Source organism: Pungitius pungitius, chromosome 11 (genome assembly GCF_949316345.1).
Source record: "Pungitius pungitius chromosome 11, fPunPun2.1, whole genome shotgun sequence".
Classification (NCBI taxonomy): domain Eukaryota; kingdom Metazoa; phylum Chordata; class Actinopteri; order Perciformes; family Gasterosteidae; genus Pungitius; species Pungitius pungitius.
Genome location: NC_084910.1, coordinates 5764140 through 5781873, shown reverse-complemented (window position 1 = coordinate 5781873; position 17734 = coordinate 5764140). Strand labels below are relative to the sequence as shown.

Genomic DNA, 17734 nt, shown 5'->3' with positions numbered 1-17734 from the left:
TTCATAATGGGGGTTTGGCAGCATGAGGTTTCGATCTGTTTAGCATATCTGGACCCTGACAGCTAAGAAAACAAAGCGCTATGCTGCCGACCCTCTAGCACAGTGAAAAGTATACACAGCATTTAGGGGTATTTTCTTTGTTTAAAAAAAATACACATTCATGAAAATGATTTGATATGGGGGGACCTTGAAATTGCACATTGAGATAACAGGAGAAGGGAGAATTAAAGTAGATTTCTGTGCAGACCAGTCCAGTAGTTGTGATGTCATTCTACCCAAACATTTAATTTGAGGATGTCAAAGGAAAGAAGTCATCAAAGGGAATCCGTCTAGATTATATGTAGCATATTTTTAACATTGTGCAAAATGAGTTCTCCGGATCTGCTGAAAGGAATTATAGAAGGTAACACAAGTGAGGTTACCTGGCATGGTCCCTTTCTATTGTGGGCCTTTTGTGGCATCTTTGTTCAGGGGCTCATTATGTCATCACAACTTAACTTATTCAACAGTTTTGTTGTTGGTAGAATGGAAATGTTAAACAAAACAAATCGTGGTTAGTTTATCATAACTTTATGATTGTGTTACCTTTAAAGGACTAATGAATAATCCAAATATATGTTGAGTATTTAAAGAAAGAGAAAACTTGCTTTGCTGCAGTGACTGTTTTGCCCACATGGGGGCAGAACTCCCACAACAAAAACATTTTTCTGTTATGGCTTTTTACGTTTGAGAACGCATTGGTTGTTCTCCACACAATGATGCTGGTCCACCAGGGGGGGGATTTTTAAACTTTTATTTTGCATTAGTATCATGACGCCACCCAGTTTGGGAAGTACAGCTTTAAACAGTCTGCTCTGTTCACTGAGTCTCTGGTGATATTGGACCGGGTGCAGCAGCACATACACCTCGAAGTGTGAGCATCTGAGAGTTCAACAAGACTCAAGTATAGACTAAGATTTTTTTTTTTTTTCCATTCACTGTCAAATGGGACAAACGCATCACCTCCATCTAAAGATTTGAGTGCCAACACAGGTCCATGTAACCTTTGCATTCAGCACACAAATAGGGATGATTAGTTTACTTTATTCAGTTGTGATTGTCACCAGACATCTGTTTGAATTACTGACAAGAATTTGGTGCATTTAGAACAAGTGCCCAAGACATTTCATGTGACCACTGGGATAAATGGCAGCTTCGCAGTGGCTTACCGGTTGTGCGCTTACATGTAGAGAATTAAATATATTAGCTTGGGCTTTAGGATTAAAATACATCATAAAATGAATTTTCAGGTCATTACATTAGAAAAGCAATGATACAGAGCATTTCAGAAAGGCTTAGACAGGTAACCATGAGCTTTAAGCTTTATTTTCCCAAAGAGCAGCAGAATGAGTGCTGCTCTCTCCCATGTAGTTTCCCATTATTTTGCTCAGCCTGAGGACTGAGCCAGTGTGGCAGTGCTGCCATCTAGCCTACACTTACAGTGCATGTTGGTGGGACAACTACAGACTTGATTTGAAAGGCAAAATTGACAACAGTTGACAATTGAGAAGTGCAAGGAGAAGTTTTAGGACCAAGGTAGTACAAAGTTGCGCTCTTCTTTCAGAAAAGTCTTACAAGTGCCGTCTTTACTTCCCTCAAACACAGATTACTAAATGAGATCAAAATAAGGTCATTTAGTCAGATGCCCCACATCTCTCTACTCCTTTTTCTTCCTAAAAAAGGCTTTCCCCTCTGTGACTCGGTCTTTGGTTCCCTGCAGTTTCTCAGAGAGCTTGTCCTTTGTCTCTTCCATTTTCTCAGAGAAGAGTTCTTTAGTTTCCTCCATTCTTTCTGAAAATCTTTCCTTTGTCTCCTCCATCCTGTCCTGGATGTATTCTTTGACCGGCGGTGGTGTGGACAAGTAGCCGTGCTTGCGCAGATACTGAACAGATAGCGACGTGCCGCCCAGGGTCGCTGTATATCTAGCAGGGGTTGCAATCTGTAGGAAAACAAAGGAAAAACACACCTGCTGTTCAGCAGAGCAAAGCGCCTGAATGCATCACTCACAAATAGCTTGTTGGGTACAATTTTTCTGCGTTTAGCAGGTAATTAAATTACCTTGTACATGGCGTATGCAGTCAGAGCGTATCCACTTGAAGAGTTTCTCAAAAGTCCGACAAGTGACTCTGGGAAACCTATAAACTCCAGGAAGGGTACTACATTCACACCCCTAGAAGAAAAAAAACAAGGTAGTTGGGGTTATAATTCCGCAGCAGATAATAGGGTTAGTTCTTCCTCCAAAAGACAATAAATCTATTGACAGTGTTTACATTTAGCATTCAGCATTTTGCTGACGCGTTCATTCAAAGCAACAGTAAGTCTATAATGGAAAGCTATCAACTCAAAACAACTCACTTCATAGCTGCATAATAGAAGGTTCCAAACCAGACCGAGGACGTCAGGAGATGTACAGGGATCATCACCTTCCCATACTGTTTGAAGGTCCTCTTAAACCTCTGGACCAAACCGATGGACTTGTCCTGTAGAGGGTCCACCTCCAAGGCATCAAACCCTGCATCCTCTTTCTGGACCTCCTGGGTTGGAGGCGTGGAGCCGGACTGTGGCTCCTCTTGCGGTTCCTGGCGTTTCGGCTGCTGTGCCACATTGCTGGAGGCTGTGGTTGACAGCCAGCTCCGCCCTGTGGGGTGTGGCAGCGACAGTCGGAGGACACAGCAACAAAAGGCAGCGGGTGGCTCTGGGGCGGTGAGGCCCACCAGTACCGGCCGCGCTGCTGCCAAACGGCGCAGAGTCCCGAGGTGTAGGATGCGCTGCATTATCCCCTCCTCTGCTCCTCTACTCCTCCCGACCTCCTCTCTGCTGCTGGGACCTTTAACCACAGACTGTGGGATGAGGCAAAGTACGACATTCTATTAACTCAAAATGTAGGCAGTGACATCATTCTTACATTTGGTGCCGCTGCTAAAAATGATTTGATCAATTAATCGTCCAATACTGCATTGGGAAATGACTAATACCATTGTTAATTAGTAAGTACGTAATATATAATCTAAACTCATGTGAAGGACTTCAAAGTCTCCCTGAAGCATCCCCATATAAACTGCTCTACTGCTGCAGTTAAAGGGCCTGCATTCCATGGATGAATTGCAGTTTATTTACAATGATTTTCCTTGCTAGATAATGTACATTAACCTCTTGATCAGTTTTAGATTCTCGTTTTAGATTAAAGCCTATTGTTTTAGAAAAAGTTAACTTTATCAATGTCATTGTGAAGCGCTAGCGACGCGGATAAAGAATTGAAAGCAGTATGTTTCACAAGCGTGTGAGCCTGTGTCCTAACTTAAGTTACATTCCTCCATGCTTTAGTTACGTCATCTCCAATACATTCATTGATAACAGATTATGAAAGTGACCACAGGAGAACTTACCTAACGCTAGTTATCATGAATATACAGTTAGCACGTGAAGTCAAGTCAGTCAAAGTGTGTCTGTTTCATAAACATAGTACAAGCATGTCCGTCTCAAAATGGGATTCAATTCCCATTAAACAAGAGTACGTTTAAAAGGTGACGTTAGCGTGGATACGCTGTTACGAATCGAGAATACGACGTTTCCTTTCCCGTTACGAAACCTCTGGTGAACCTCGTAGCGGCTAACGTTAGCCAAAATACTGCTGGGAACAACCGGAAGCTCCAACGTTGACTTCACAATAAAAGTACTCAAAGAATAAAAAGGCGAAAGGGATTTAATATGGCTTATTGTAAAAGTTTCGACCGGAAGTCTACAGTTAGACTGATGCTAGCTTTACACGTGCATCTATTTTGGGCTATAGTTGACGTTAGACATTTTTTATTTTTTGGAGGGCACGCAAGCTGTTGGTTCTTTGTTTGCTAAGAACATGCCACGGGGAGAAGGAAAGCGGCGTATTCCTAATGAAGCAGGGTTCCTCTTTCGGCACTGAGTAGCAGGTGGCCTTGTTAAGGCCAGACTCGAGCGGCTGCCAACTTTGGCTTCTGACGCCCGACCCTAGCTAGTTAACGTTAGCTCTTAGCTGTAGCTAGCAGCACTGCTAACCCTCACAAGAAGGAACACAAATTGTCACTATACAAGTCGGACATAGTCAAGCAAATAAAAGAAAGCCGATCACACTTACGTTGAAAGTTGCGCGTAGGATTTAACGTTAAGTCAAAGTCGTGCCACTTTATGCAGAGGGCCATGCGAACGTCCCCTGGTTGTTTGTCATTCAAAGACCACATTTATGGCTAGAGCACACACTGCGTGGAGAGCAGCATGTAACACCAACTGCGCAGAGGATCATGGGAAATGTAGTTCACAAATTGTTGTGTGCATCGCAGCTGGGACGTGCAAGAAATCCATATCCCAAGCTGCCTAGCGCGAGGTCTAATTATTCGCTTTCTTTTCAGTGTCTCTGGTGCTACAAGCGACCTTTACCACCGGGTGTATAGTGACATATATTTTGACACATACGTTTTAATATTTTTGGTTTTAAAAAATTTCGGTTTCACTCAACGACATAAAATGCTAAAATAAGTTATAATGGCTATAGCCTGGCGCTCACATAAATACTATGCATCAAAAATCTGTTTGTGAATCATTTAACCCCAAAGATTTGTGCAATAATAATATTCATACATGTGTAGCTAGTCCTAGATGCAGTACATCTTTTACACCAGCAGAGGGCGATCTGGTTTCATTCTTCCAACGAGACTAAATATTATCTGGCAAAGATCTGTAAAAATCCTTCTAATGACCAGTATATGATTAAAAACATAACAAATAGTCACGTAATTAAGAACCTACGTCTGCGAATACAGTTGCCTGTTTAATTGCTATAATGTCACAGTCTCACAATCTATCCTTAATTACAGGTATCATAAATCCCATATTTCTTTTGGTTTAATAAATGACCGTCTGGGATTAAAATTCAAGTGTTACACTGGACACTCAGTCTGCTGACAGAGAGGTTGAAATGGGGTTGTTGATGTTAACTCAAAAAATACATTATGTGTAAGTGAGTTCCAAGTCCACCTGGGACTGGCACACATCATCCAGGCTTCGAGAGTCACCATAGATGGCTTCTGCTGATCTGAGGACGGTTCTGATCAATCTAGTCTTACAGATCTGAAATTCCATCAATGACTGTAACATCCCTTTAGACATTTGATGTTTGTATGTAACATGAGCAACCAGATAATATTATTGTACAAGTGTAGTTTGTAGTAATGAAAAGAATTCTATTACATGTAGCTACATTTCTACCGGATTTGTAAATGAGGCTTTCATAAACAACAACCAATACACTTGGAAATATAAACCGATATATAGACTAAACAGATCAATAACAAGCATCAAAGTTTTACTTGGAAGAAATGTAGCCTTTAGTACAGCATGTACTAACAGTATTGTGTTGTAGCAGGCAGAGAGTACTACACAAATACACAGATGTAAAGAGGAACTTGTCAGGTTGGGCTTTGCAATGCAGCGTTGAAGAAGTTAAATACTATCCAGGTGTGAGGGTGCAACCTTGTACGTCCCCAGGGAGACCAAGAAAGCAACAATCTGTTTTAAACTAGAAAATCTGTGGCAGCCTCTATAAAATCAATCCGTAACACAAGTATGATTGTTGTTTTCATATTTTTTCAAATGTACATCTTAGGGACACTTTATGCAGCTCAACTTATTGAACTATCTTTAAATTACCTTAGCATACAGAATAGCAGAAAAGAAAACACTTCCGCTGTCTTGCTGTCATCCTCAAAACCAGTCGCTAAGAATAGTCCGCGTTTGAGACAGAAGAGGCTTTGGTCGAGGCCCAGAGGTGGCAGTAAGAAGAAGTATGTGATTGTGCTGGTGGTCAGATGCCCAATGCTAATGCATCGTGTGTTGTGGTCTGCAGGAATTAGTTGAAGAGGAAAACAACCATGGTGTCCTCTTCAGTTTGTACTTTGGCTGGACCTCAGATTTTTCCAGCGGCTAATAAGAACAAGGACTACTTAATAAAGGAGGCTGATGTTGCAGTGGGATTTCCCCCGAGCGAGACAGACGACGGCTCAGGAACTCAAAGAGCGATGTGCAATCTGAAAAGGGGCCGTCTAATAAATGTGAGCGTGGAGTTTGAGAATGCATTCTTACACATTATTTCTGTGGAAGTCGTTTAGACAGACAGACACAATGGGATCGAAATAAGTCTCTCATGTTTCTACCTCGTTTGAATAAAAGGTTCCACAGTGCTGTTCAGCATTCAGTTTCAGAGATTATATTATCACTGTTGTTCTGTTGTAACACGTTGTCAGTGCTGCAGATGGACACACACCGCTATTTTGGCAATCGAAAACCCTGTTAGGGGGCTAGCTCGTTATTTCTATAATGCTAACAGTTGACAATATACACGTCCAAATGACAAAGAGGCAGCATTGGCGTTATTTGTGACAAACATGTTTCTGTCCAATATTCACTCTCCTTTCAGCTCTTTCCTACGCTCACTAAATGCAGCACCCAGCTGTTACTTGTATGTCTGCTGAATCTTTCAAAGATTTTCTTTTAATAAATGTCTCTCAAGTATTCTTTGTTATCAGAGAAAACAGCTTCCGGCTGCTGCAGTTGTTTTGATCATTTTCTTATAATGAAATGCTGTTGGTATGAAGATGAAGAAGATGGACATACAGAGTGTAGGAAGTTTGTTTTGAATGTAAAAAAAAGCATTTTATTTATGCTGAAATTTTTTTTTTTTTAACACAAAGTCAAAGGTATAAACTATACAGGGAAAATCAGCCAGACTTTGTGTTCAAGCCAATGCTTGAGTCATGGCTGTACGTGTGAATGTTGGGACGTACTTTGGTTGTAAGCTGCAGTTCAATGCTACTACAGATTTATATATCAAACTCAGCTATGACAATTGCCATGAAAAATCAAGTGAATCTTTTCACCATGTATTTGCTTGTTATATGAAAGATATCATGTGTATTCTGACTGTTAAAGTTTAGTACCCTTAGGAGGACAAACTACATAACTAAAACACTTTAGGACCCTTCGAAGCACATATCTTTGGCATTTCTAGTTTCTTGTGACATATACAGTTTTTTTGTGTTGTATATATATATTATATACATTTCACACCAAGTCGAAGCATGCACAAAGGCAAGTCTTGTGATCGTAGGGTTAATAGGGCCTGAAAATGGGATAAACCTTCCCTGGAGCTCTGGATAGTTTTGATCAGCTGAAATCAGATGAGACATCACATGACATATTGTTGTGTGGGTAAAATGACTCCTTGTTTCAGCTATGGCCTCTCTAGTGTCACATAAACGTCATACATGACCACCATGATTCACTCAATTTAAATATTTTTCAAGGCCACCGATGCAAGTTTTGACACTGGATAATTCCTCAATTGTATAATTAATATTTGTACTTTTTTTTCTATAATGTTTTTTTTCATCCATCAGTAGCTCATTTTATCAACTGCTCACCTTTTCACCCGATTTGCTCAAACGAAAAATACATAAATAAATAAGAGAAAATATAGTAAATATAGTAAAACATGGCCTAGTAAAAACAAGGCTTTCCGGGCGGCACAAACAACGAGGGACTATTGTTCTGTGTGGTTTAAAACAAAAGCAACTCTTAACCTGGGTTGGGTTCTGGAACAAATCACACACAATCTTGTGAAAACCCTTTTCAGTGTCCTCGCACCGACTGGGGAAAGAATTTAGAACCGATTGTCTTACAAACTTGAAAGGCTTTCTTTCTCATGGTTCATTCACTGACTTGAAGGCGAAACACAATGAATTAACCCTTTAAATGCCTCTTGAGTATTGACTGGCCCTGCAACAATGTGATTGTCATGGCTGGCTCCAACCCCGGCTACCTCTGCCTGCCCATCACACACTTGTCTTTCAGCATCATACGGAGAAAAGCAACCGATGAGCGGAGATGGCTTACTCTCAAATCCCAGTGCTAGGAAACACAACCAGATGTTGACACACAAGTTGTGACCACTGCTGTTTAATGTACACAGAACAGAGAGGGGGTCAAGTTGGACTCGTTCCAGTTCACATGATCTTCTCTGAACGCAAAGATCAGGCAGCTGGTTGATCAGGCAGGGCCTTATTAACAGTCAAGCTCTCGATTGGTCACTGAACTATGGAACTCCCTTGCAAAATGAGACAAGGCAAATTCAGTGTCCTCTCTTAAATCTCTAACGACTCACTTTTACCAGCTTGCTTTTGCATATATTTGACAGATTTGATCTTATTTGCTATATGTCAAGGGGGATGGCGGCTGAGGAGAAGAACTCGGACGCAGAGAGAGGGTTCAGCTGACAATTCCTTTATTCTTCACAAAAAGGAAAAAAACTCTAAATCACGAGGACACAAGGGAATCGATCAAAATCAAAAAGGCAAAAAGGCAAAAACTCTAAATCTCTAACGAGGAAAAAAAGCAGGGATCAAAAATTACATGGGAATCTCCACCGGACTTGACTCTTGACGTGGGGCTGGTGTGCAGGGTAAAAGGACAAGACACACTGGCACAGGACAAGGGGCGACGCAGACTATAAGGACACATGAGGGAGGTGTGGGAACAGGTGGACACAATCAGGAATCAGGGGAGACAATCAGACTGGTGACACATGAGGAAGCCCAAGGGACCTGAAACGAGAGGGAGTTAGTTTCCAAAATAAAACAGGAAGTCAAAAAACAACCGTGGAGTCAGGACAAAAACGCAACTTGACATACAGATGTGACATTATAAACTGCTTGATTGTGTTTTTGTGTGTGTATTGTTAAGCACTTTGTAACTTTGAAAGGTGCTATAATAATAAAAAGTTATTATTATTATTACATCTGGGTTGTCATGGATATGATGGATCAGATCCTTTGAAATGAGTTCTGGTCCATCCAAAGTGGGTTGGATGCCGTCCCTCAGACCCAATCAGACCAAAACGTCTTCCAGCGTTTTGTGACCTCGGAGTGGCGTGTTGGAGGAGATTACCGCCAACGAGGACTCACATTTGACTATATTTACGTTCATCCTTAGCCAGCGGTTTCACATTGGACTCAACGTTGCAAACGAGTGTGGAGAAGCGGTTCGGATCGTTAAGTAGTCGGTGCCACGTGCTTCCACTTCAACTTCCACTTACTCCAGACACCAACCATGTCGAATATCATAGCGTCTTGTGACAAGACCAACAAGCCAAGCTGATCGAGCAGTCACGCCTTTCCAAAAAAGAAGGGGCAGTGACTCATAATGACCTCGAGGGCGGCTCAGTTTCCGTCTCAACGCCCCCCCAGGAGATCTGACTAATCGTTGCCTTTGATCTTGAGTTACTGCTGACAAGATCATGTGAACTGGAACCAGCCGCGTCTTCTCCACAGCCCGTTAAGTTAATTCAATCCAGGGTGACAGTAAAGATGTTCAACAAAATAGGATAATTAAGTGTGGACTTTTGAACGTTTGAATGGTCATCTAAAGCTTAAATTACTTAATATCAGATAAAAGTAAAATTCCTTTTTATCTGACATATTTTGGTAATAAATGTTCCTGATTCCTGATAATCATATAAAATGATTTTGTCTGTAGAATAGGTCAGCTTAGATTATTCGAGGACTCCAAGTCATCATTATATTTTATTGTATTATATTTTATTTTATTCCTTGCACTATTTGTACTTGCTGTCCAATGTCTAAATGTCTGTTTTGCACTAACCGTCAAGTCAAATTCCTTGTATGTCTGACATATCATGGGAATAAATGTTTCCTGATCCCTGATCTTAATACTTTCCTCCACAAACCGACGAGGTGGAGCGGCAGCTGTTTTTGTCTTTCAATAAACCCTGAACCTGAACTACATTCAGCAGCTGGATCTAGGTACGGCAATTTAGTCAATTTCATCAAACGTCTCAGGTTGATTTGATGCAAAACAATTAAGGTATCAAAAATTCATTACTACTTTGCAGTTAATAATTATTCCAACATAAGAAAGCAGTAAATAACACTTTGACATCTTATTTTTATTACTCTCACAGGCAATTCAGTATAATATAATGTATATATATGAATATCCATCCATACATCCATCCATCTTCAAACCGTTGTGTGGGGGATGTTTTCTTGGCACACTTTAGGCCCCTTAGTGCCAATTGGGTATCGTTTGAATGCCACGGCCTACCTGAGCATTGTTTCTGACCATGTCCAGCCCTTTATGGCCACCATGTACCCATCCTCTGATGGCTACTTCCAGTGCCCTGGATGTGCATCCCACAAATATCCATCAGCACCTTGTTGAATCAATGCCACGTCCAATACTGCATTGAGAAAACACAATGTTATATATATATATCAGTCGTTTTCATCCGCTTGAATGGTGATAAAACCATTGTGCTCTTTTCCAGAAGCAGCTCAGTTGCAGTGACGGCAGCGTGAGCAACATTCCTCACGACTCGCGTACCGTCCAAAGAAACAGATGATAAGAACAGTCTTTGACAACAATGTCATCAACTACTTTATTGGCTCTATTCTGGCCCTGTTTAGAAAGAGGTTGAGTATTTAATTCATTATGAAGAAACAAAGGCAGAATATCCTGTGAACAATTAGATGTGGCTGCGGGAAATGTACTCAAATGTAGACTTGCGTTTTCTGAAAACTCCAGCCAACATATTCTGAGGTTAATCAATCAAAGGAAAGAGATCAAACTCTTGCCTTTGCCCACAACGCGTCTGCAGTGATTACGTCATTTTGTAGTGTTTGTTTGCAAGCTTTAGACTCATGAACAAGGAGGATCCCTCTACTGGAGTGACAGTAGTCAGTTAATAAAACTAAAACGGAGCCGATCACATTGGGTTGGCTGGCCCTGATGCTCTGCTATAACGCTTTGACATCACCTACGCAGACAGTAGCTGCCTGACTCACTTCAGATGAGTAACTGAGCTAATAGCTATTAAATCAGTATTGAACAGGCTTGGGTATCAACTCTGATGTCTCTCTAATAAGAGACAATATCAGGGATAACAGCCTGGTGTCACAGGGTGAGGTCAAGTTAGGGTTTTGTCTGCATGTTTTGGTCTTGTCAATTCCGTTTTATTTTGAAAGTAGTAACCCTCCTCTCGTTTCAGGTCACTTGCCCTTCCTCATGTCACCAGTCAAATCGTCTCCCCCGATCCCTGATTGTGTCCACCTGTTTCCCATTACATGTGTCTTATAGCCTGCGTCTCCCTTTGTCTTGTGCCTGAGTGTACCACCGTGTGTTCATCTAAGCCTCGCCACAGCCACGGGCTTCATTTATACCTTGGCTTGTCTCGGAACGATTAGCCCTTTTTGTTTTTCCTCAGTGTAAAAGTGACCTTTTGTTTGAGTTTTCTTAGATTTAGCTTGGCGTGCTTTCGAAGCCTTTTTGTTTTCCTCGTTGAAGAGAGGTTTTTAGTTTGTTCATTTTCGGCAGAAACGCTGATAGCTCATAGCCGTTTATGTTTATATACGAAGCGAATAAAGACGCCAACCCTCTGCATCCGAGTCCGGTCCTGACACCTGGGATGTTGAAACCTTTGGGAAAACTTGGGGAACACCGGTGGAGACTGGCCTTTTAAAATATCTGCTGGAATAATTTTCAGAAAAACACATGTGTATTTACAAAGCCAAGTATTTGTGAGTCAAATAAACCCAGATCTGTATCCAATCACCATTGTATCCAGAAACTGGCTCTAGAACCGGATTTAAAGGAGCACTTCTTCTTTAGCCGGTGCAGCGTCAGCTGCTCATTCAGCTGAATTTAAAGCTGTAGGACAGTTCAGTTAAAAGATAACTATTATATTTAAAATTCATCCATTTTAAGTTAAAAACTGAAAGAAATGTTGATATGTTGATATAATTCAATTATCTTTATTTGATTTGAGAGTCCGTTGTTGACTTCATACTAATGTTGCACGATGTACCCATACGTTGATAAAGGTAGGGTTTAGAATATTTTTAGTACAGGTACCTTGTTAAAAAAGCAGCAACCAGCTCACATGCACCAGGCAGCCGTCACTCACAGAGTCATCTCAGGGAGACATGTCCTCATGTGCAGGAGTTGTTTAGCACCGTCCTCGACTTGTTGAAAAAAATAACTTTGGGTACAAAGTATTTATTATTTTATGCATTTAGGTCTCAAAAAGAGGACGTCTGCTTGGTCTTGCGCTGCACTTGATGTTTGACTGTTAGGAAAGTTGTTGTCAGGGCTGCCATCTCTCACGGTTTCACTGTGTGAAACACACGCTTTTGCATGTTTTCACACACACTCACGCCACGCATCCAATGTCTCACGCTAAAAAAACAACGCTATTTGCTGCATGTAGGGGTGAACGCTAGCGGCTAAACTCGAATAGCGTCACAGATGCGCCATTTACCGTCGGCGAGGTTGGAGATGAACCAGCATTGTACAGAATTGTACCAAATAATACACACTTGATGCAATTTCCATTGTCGCTTTCAATAAAGGGGGAACATTTCCCTTTAATTATGTGTCCATCTTTAATGTACCCAACCCACCTCAAACACACACATCTGTAAAATGATGTAATTCATCCATTATGGAAATAACTATAGTCAGATACGGACTATAGTCCTACATAGCCGTGTATAATCAATGCTATGATTTAACATGTTGTTTTCATTAATATCTTGCTGTTGGCTAATACTAATAGGAATAACATTTGTTATGTGTTCAAAAAGCTGGGTAGGAATGTTACAGGTGTTTTATTTATTACTATCATAGACAAATATTTCAGTATCTTATTAGTGGTATCATATCGAAAGTATCAAGTATCGTAATATTTTGGCAGGTATAGTATAAGAAGTCATTATTTTGGTATGGTTACAACCCTACTTCATACAGATATTAATACAACACCAATATGAATGGGACTAAATCTGTATTGTGATACACCGAGTATCAGCCAGGATCTCATGTCTCTCATCGACACCATCAGTATATATTCAACGCCACTTGTACAGAAGGTGAAGAAGCACAAACTTTTCTCAGTCACCTTTCTGGGCTTCTAGTGCGCATTTTTCTTTTTTAATCAAATCTTTTCAATTCAATAAGCTCTTCAGTTAAGAATCTTCTGAAACTTCTATTTCCTGCAAACCTGATGAAAGCCATCGTGGCTTTGCCTTAACTGAGGCACACTTTTCTATTAATAAAAGTGATGCAAGACAGGAAAGTAAACAACTAGATAGAAAGGTAAAATGAGGTTTGATTGCTCACTAACTGAAAAGCCAAAATAAAAAGCACTTGAAGTGTTTCCTCCACAATTAGATAATTTAATTGCTGCAGTGGTTCTTTGGTCCTTAGTTGTTTTAAAATAGATAAACAGATTAGTGGAAGGTTTGGCTGCTCAATTCCAATCGCCTCTCCCTGATGTAATTAGACTCGGGACGCTCAAACATGAGTAACGTATCCTCCTGTGAGAATCAATTAAATGTATCTTAAATGTTGGTGAAGTGTGTATGTTGTACTTCAAGGCAGGAAAGACACATGTATTGACTTCATAAACCTAATTCTTGTTGGGTTATGTCACCGAAGGACACCACGGACATTCACAATGCTCCGGCCTCACAATGTGTGCTGATGCAAATCAATGAGAAGCAGTGTTCGGGTCTCCCAATACATAATACTGTAAAGGTCCTCGGCATCCTGCCAAATGTACATTTCCTCTTTTGAAAAAAATGGGTAAAATGTCTTTATTGTAGTACAATCCAAAATAAATATAACCTTAGGAGAGCTCAGCCAAATATCCAAATACACAACTTGGAATCATTAAAGCCGAGGGATTCAGGTGTAAAGATAAAGCAATTATGAAGGAAAGCACTGAATTGATTAAAGCACTTAAGCCACACACGCTTTTTTCTTTTACAAAAGTCGAAGTTGTTCTTTGTCATGCTGAAGATTGGCATCAGTTAAGTCTCGGGGAAAAATAATTGTCTTATTTTTTCTGGATAATGACATTTGTGTATCTTCAGGGGCCTTTTTGTTGAGAGAAATCACATCCACGTAGAAATCAATGAAGAAGTGTCCTACACATAAAGGTTATACGTAATAGCCTATGTTTACCTATACAAAAGGACCATACATGCACCTCATGCTGTGCATCGATGCTTTTTAAAGGTCTGTAAGAGGTGCCTTGAATCCAAAGACAAAGTGCAATGTTCGTCCCGCTGTGACGTGTGTGCGTGTTCAACAGGGGCCTGTTTCAATAAGGAGGTTCAACCAACTCTGAGTTAAAACTTGAACTCTGAGTTGACTTACCCTGAGATGGGAAACTCTGAGTTTTCGGTTACAGAACAGCTGAAATGAGTTAGTTCAATCAACTCTGAGTTGACCTACTCTGAGTTAAGCGCGTGGACCACAACTATAAAAAGCCATTATCAATGGAGCGCAGATATTACGAGTCACCATGGCAACAGCGCCAGACAAAAAGAGGTCTTCATATTTTTCACCAGCAGAACTGGATGTGCTTATGCAAGCATATGGAGAGTACGAACATATATTTTTTTTTAAAAGCAACACGGCTGCAGCGGCGAAGGACAGAGAGTTAGCTTGGGAGAAAATAGCTGCTCGAGTCAATGCGTAAGTTTACATTTGAATTACTGTTATACAGTGTTGTGTGTAATTAATTTCTATGTAATCTAAAAACTTTAATTTAATTCCGTAATTTAAAGTAAAATCTGATGTAATTGCATTAAATGCTGCATAAACTATAAAGCAATTCTGTATAAAACAATAGTGGATTTAACATCAAATTTTAAAAGATATATTTTTTCAAGAATAATTCATGCAATTGTATAATGTTTATTTGAAAGCATTAAAAGTGCAGTTTCTTGTCTCTCCTTGTATTGTTCAAGTGGTTGAAGTTGATATGGGATTTAGAAAGTAATTAGTAATAAGTAGACCAATACTTTCTAGAGATAGTCATTATTACATTAATCTAATTACACTGTTGAAGAAGCCAGTTGTAGTTAGTAATATAAGTGACTTGCCCAACTGTTATAATATCAGAAGTGAAACTGGAAGAACAGTGTGTTATTCAACCTAATTTTAATTTTCATGTAGGTGCAATCTTGCACATTAATACTGTGGATGGACCTCCTGTTGACATAGTCCGCTTCATTTTCGGAAGGTGCAATGATGGGAATATGTGTGCCATCAATGCATCCAACCACATTCGGAAATCCTAAAAGGAATTCTATTATTAGTTTACTTCCAGGGGTCGCAGCAATATGCTCTTAACTGAACGTCATTTATCAGGTTAGCCTCATTTAAACCGATTCATACATCACTGACCTGCAATCCTGTGAAACTCCTCTTTGATGGCTCTCACGGGTTTGTGCCCAGGAAACGGCACAAAAATTCGGAGAAAGCGCTTAAGAGCGAGGCACACTTTCCTTACAACTCTGCAAACAGTAGCCTTACTGATATGTTCTGCATCCCCAATGTTATACAGAAAACTACCATTTGCAAAGAAACGTAATGCAACGCAAAGCATCTGCTCGGATGTTAGAGCACGGCCGCGATGGCTGATGTTTCTGATGTAAGGATGGATGAGATTATGGATGTATCTTATTGACTGTAAAGAAAAACGGTACCGCTCAAATAAAAATGAATATGGATATGACAAAAAATCCACTCTGGGTCTCAAAATCCTCTCCCGACGTAAATGCAACTCCCTACGGATTAATGCAGCCTCTTCATCCACAGGATCGTCCATAAAAGGACATGCCATTTCATTCACTTGATTTGATGCGCTCTGCGTGACTGAAATGTGCGCAATGAATGAATACCGAAAGAATGAATGAGGTGATTAAATACCACTTCCTCTTTAAAAAAGGGGAGGAGACGAAATAAACTCTGGGTTTCCCGAAGAAAACCTGCTCCCGACCAGGTTAGGTTCACAGAGTAAGTTGCCATGGTAACTGACTCTGAGTATAAGTTACCTCTCTTTCTGAAACAGGCTTGACTTACTCTGCTTTCTCAGGTTTAACATACCTCCCATTCTGAAACAGAAAACTCAGAGTTTCCCTCATTTCAGGGTTAACATACTCAGAGTTTTCACTTAACCTCCTTTCTGAAACAGGCCCCAGGTCGTCCTCGTCCCACACACACAAACATGCCTTGCCTCGCATTCATTTCAGTTTACACACGTAAACAAATGTGCACAATAAAAGCAGGCAGTAATGGAAGGTTTTTTGTGAAGGCTTGTAATTAAAGTCCCTGCCTCTTTGTGCTAAAAGCTTCCTTTGCTGCATGCAGGACATAAAAAGCATCTGGTTCAAAAAATGTTCAGAACACAATGGATGCATTTTTCTTTGAGACATTAGTTTATTCTGCCATTTAGTTTGTTTATTAGCTCACAGCGCAAAACAGAGCAAACAGCTATTTATATTGTACACAACATCCCATCCATGTAGTACCAACCGTGTCAGTGCAGTGTATTAGTTTTCTAATGAAGGCTATACCACGTTTAGGGGTTTCATTGTCCCACCATTCAGCAGCTGAACAGGTCTCTCCTGTATTTGGATAAGAGACATCAGGGGTGTTTCAAAACAAATACAATTTTATTTAAAGCAAGGATACAAAATGCCTAGGAGCAAGTGAGATGACCAAAGACTGCCCAATTAGACTAACAACCAGACACCGAGACAAAGGAGATACACATGGTTTGAATACGATGATCATACACCAGCCAGAAGAAGAAACTGAAAAATAACAAAGCAAATCATCACAGAAATGTTGGTAATGTGCAGTGTTGGGACAGAAAGCAACATCATGCATTAGGGGGGCACCTCACCTTGTTTTATGATTCACAGTGAGTGCTAGATGCAAGCAAAAGACACACAAGGTTTGCTAAAAAGCTTTTAAACCTTGACTCAACTAATAGCTTCCACTTGATATTCCCATGTTGAATCAACAGAATCCCATTCAGCTAGAACTGGTTCTGTTTAAAATGTAATCATTTTACTAAAGATGTACACATAAAAGAACAGTTTGGTATTTTCACATATACTTTGTTCACCTGTTGTAGGTTTCTACTACTTGGATCAGTGGTCATTATGATCGCAAATTTGTTTCAGAGGGCTTACAATCTGTAAAATATTGATCTTTGTTTGAAGCTGTTTTGGGGCAACATCCAAAAAATAACATTTAACGGGTAATGCAAATAAAGATACATCAGGGAGAACAACTGAAGTATGATACATGTCATATGTACTAATGGAACAACAGAATCATCATCCTTATGAATAATACTAATGATAGTGGTAATAGCAGTAGCATTGATAATTGTAATGTCTCGTTAGCTTCATGTGTGTGTGTGTGTGTGTGTGTGTGTGTGTGTGTGTGTGTGTGTGTGTGTGTGTGTGTGTGTGTGTGTGTGTCTTTCCCCTGATTGCACTCTGCCTGCTCACCTGCCCCGTCCACCCAGCTGCCTCCAATTGCCTCATCACCCCACTCAAACATACTCCCCTGAGTGGCAGATTGTCATTATCCTGAAGGAGTGCGTGTGTCTGTGTAGAATGTAAAACATAGTAAAAATGAGACTCAAATCCACAAGTCAGTTGCTGACTCATTTTTAGCTTGAATCCAATGGGAATGTCCGATATTGCATATTGTATTGTATGTTTCCTTTTAAAACGTACAGAGCTAGCTCTGTCCGCACTGGTGTCATTGTAGCCAAAATAGAAGCTAC

The 17734-nt window shown here is 40.3% G+C and overlaps 1 protein-coding gene across 4 annotated transcripts; it reads right to left on the bottom strand.

The window, feature by feature from the left end:
- Window positions 1-778: 778 nt before the first annotated feature.
- Window positions 779-4305, bottom strand: LOC119198046 (uncharacterized protein C18orf19 homolog A-like). Of its 4 annotated transcripts, none has more exons than XM_062565631.1 (4): window positions 4151-4305; window positions 2395-2879; window positions 2098-2209; window positions 779-2008 (listed from the first exon to the last, which is right to left on the bottom strand). In XM_062565631.1, the coding sequence occupies exons 2-4, from the start codon at window positions 2811-2813 to the stop codon at window positions 1697-1699; spliced, it is 843 nt and encodes a 280-aa protein (XP_062421615.1). In that variant the 5' UTR covers window positions 2814-2879; window positions 4151-4305; the 3' UTR covers window positions 779-1696. The 4 variants fall into 4 exon arrangements, with proteins under 4 accessions (XP_062421615.1, XP_062421617.1, XP_037310770.1 ...); XM_062565633.1 differs by having other exon boundaries at window positions 779-2005; XM_037454873.2 differs by having other exon boundaries at window positions 779-1978.
- Window positions 4306-17734: the final 13429 nt, after the last annotated feature.

What these genes read in the sequence shown, in the direction of transcription:
- LOC119198046 (XM_062565631.1), bottom strand. Translation starts at nt 2,813, where the DNA reads ATGCAGCGCATCCTACACCTCGGGACTCTGCGCCGTTTGGCAGCAGCG. An exon ending in TTCTATTATGCAGCTATGAA is followed by an intron (nt 2,210 to 2,394) that starts GTGAGTTGTTTT and finishes TTTTTCTTCTAG; the next exon opens with GGGTGTGAATGTAGTACCCT. An exon ending in CTGCATACGCCATGTACAAG is followed by an intron (nt 2,009 to 2,097) that starts GTAATTTAATTA and finishes TCTGCTGAACAG; the next exon opens with CAGGTGTGTTTTTCCTTTGT.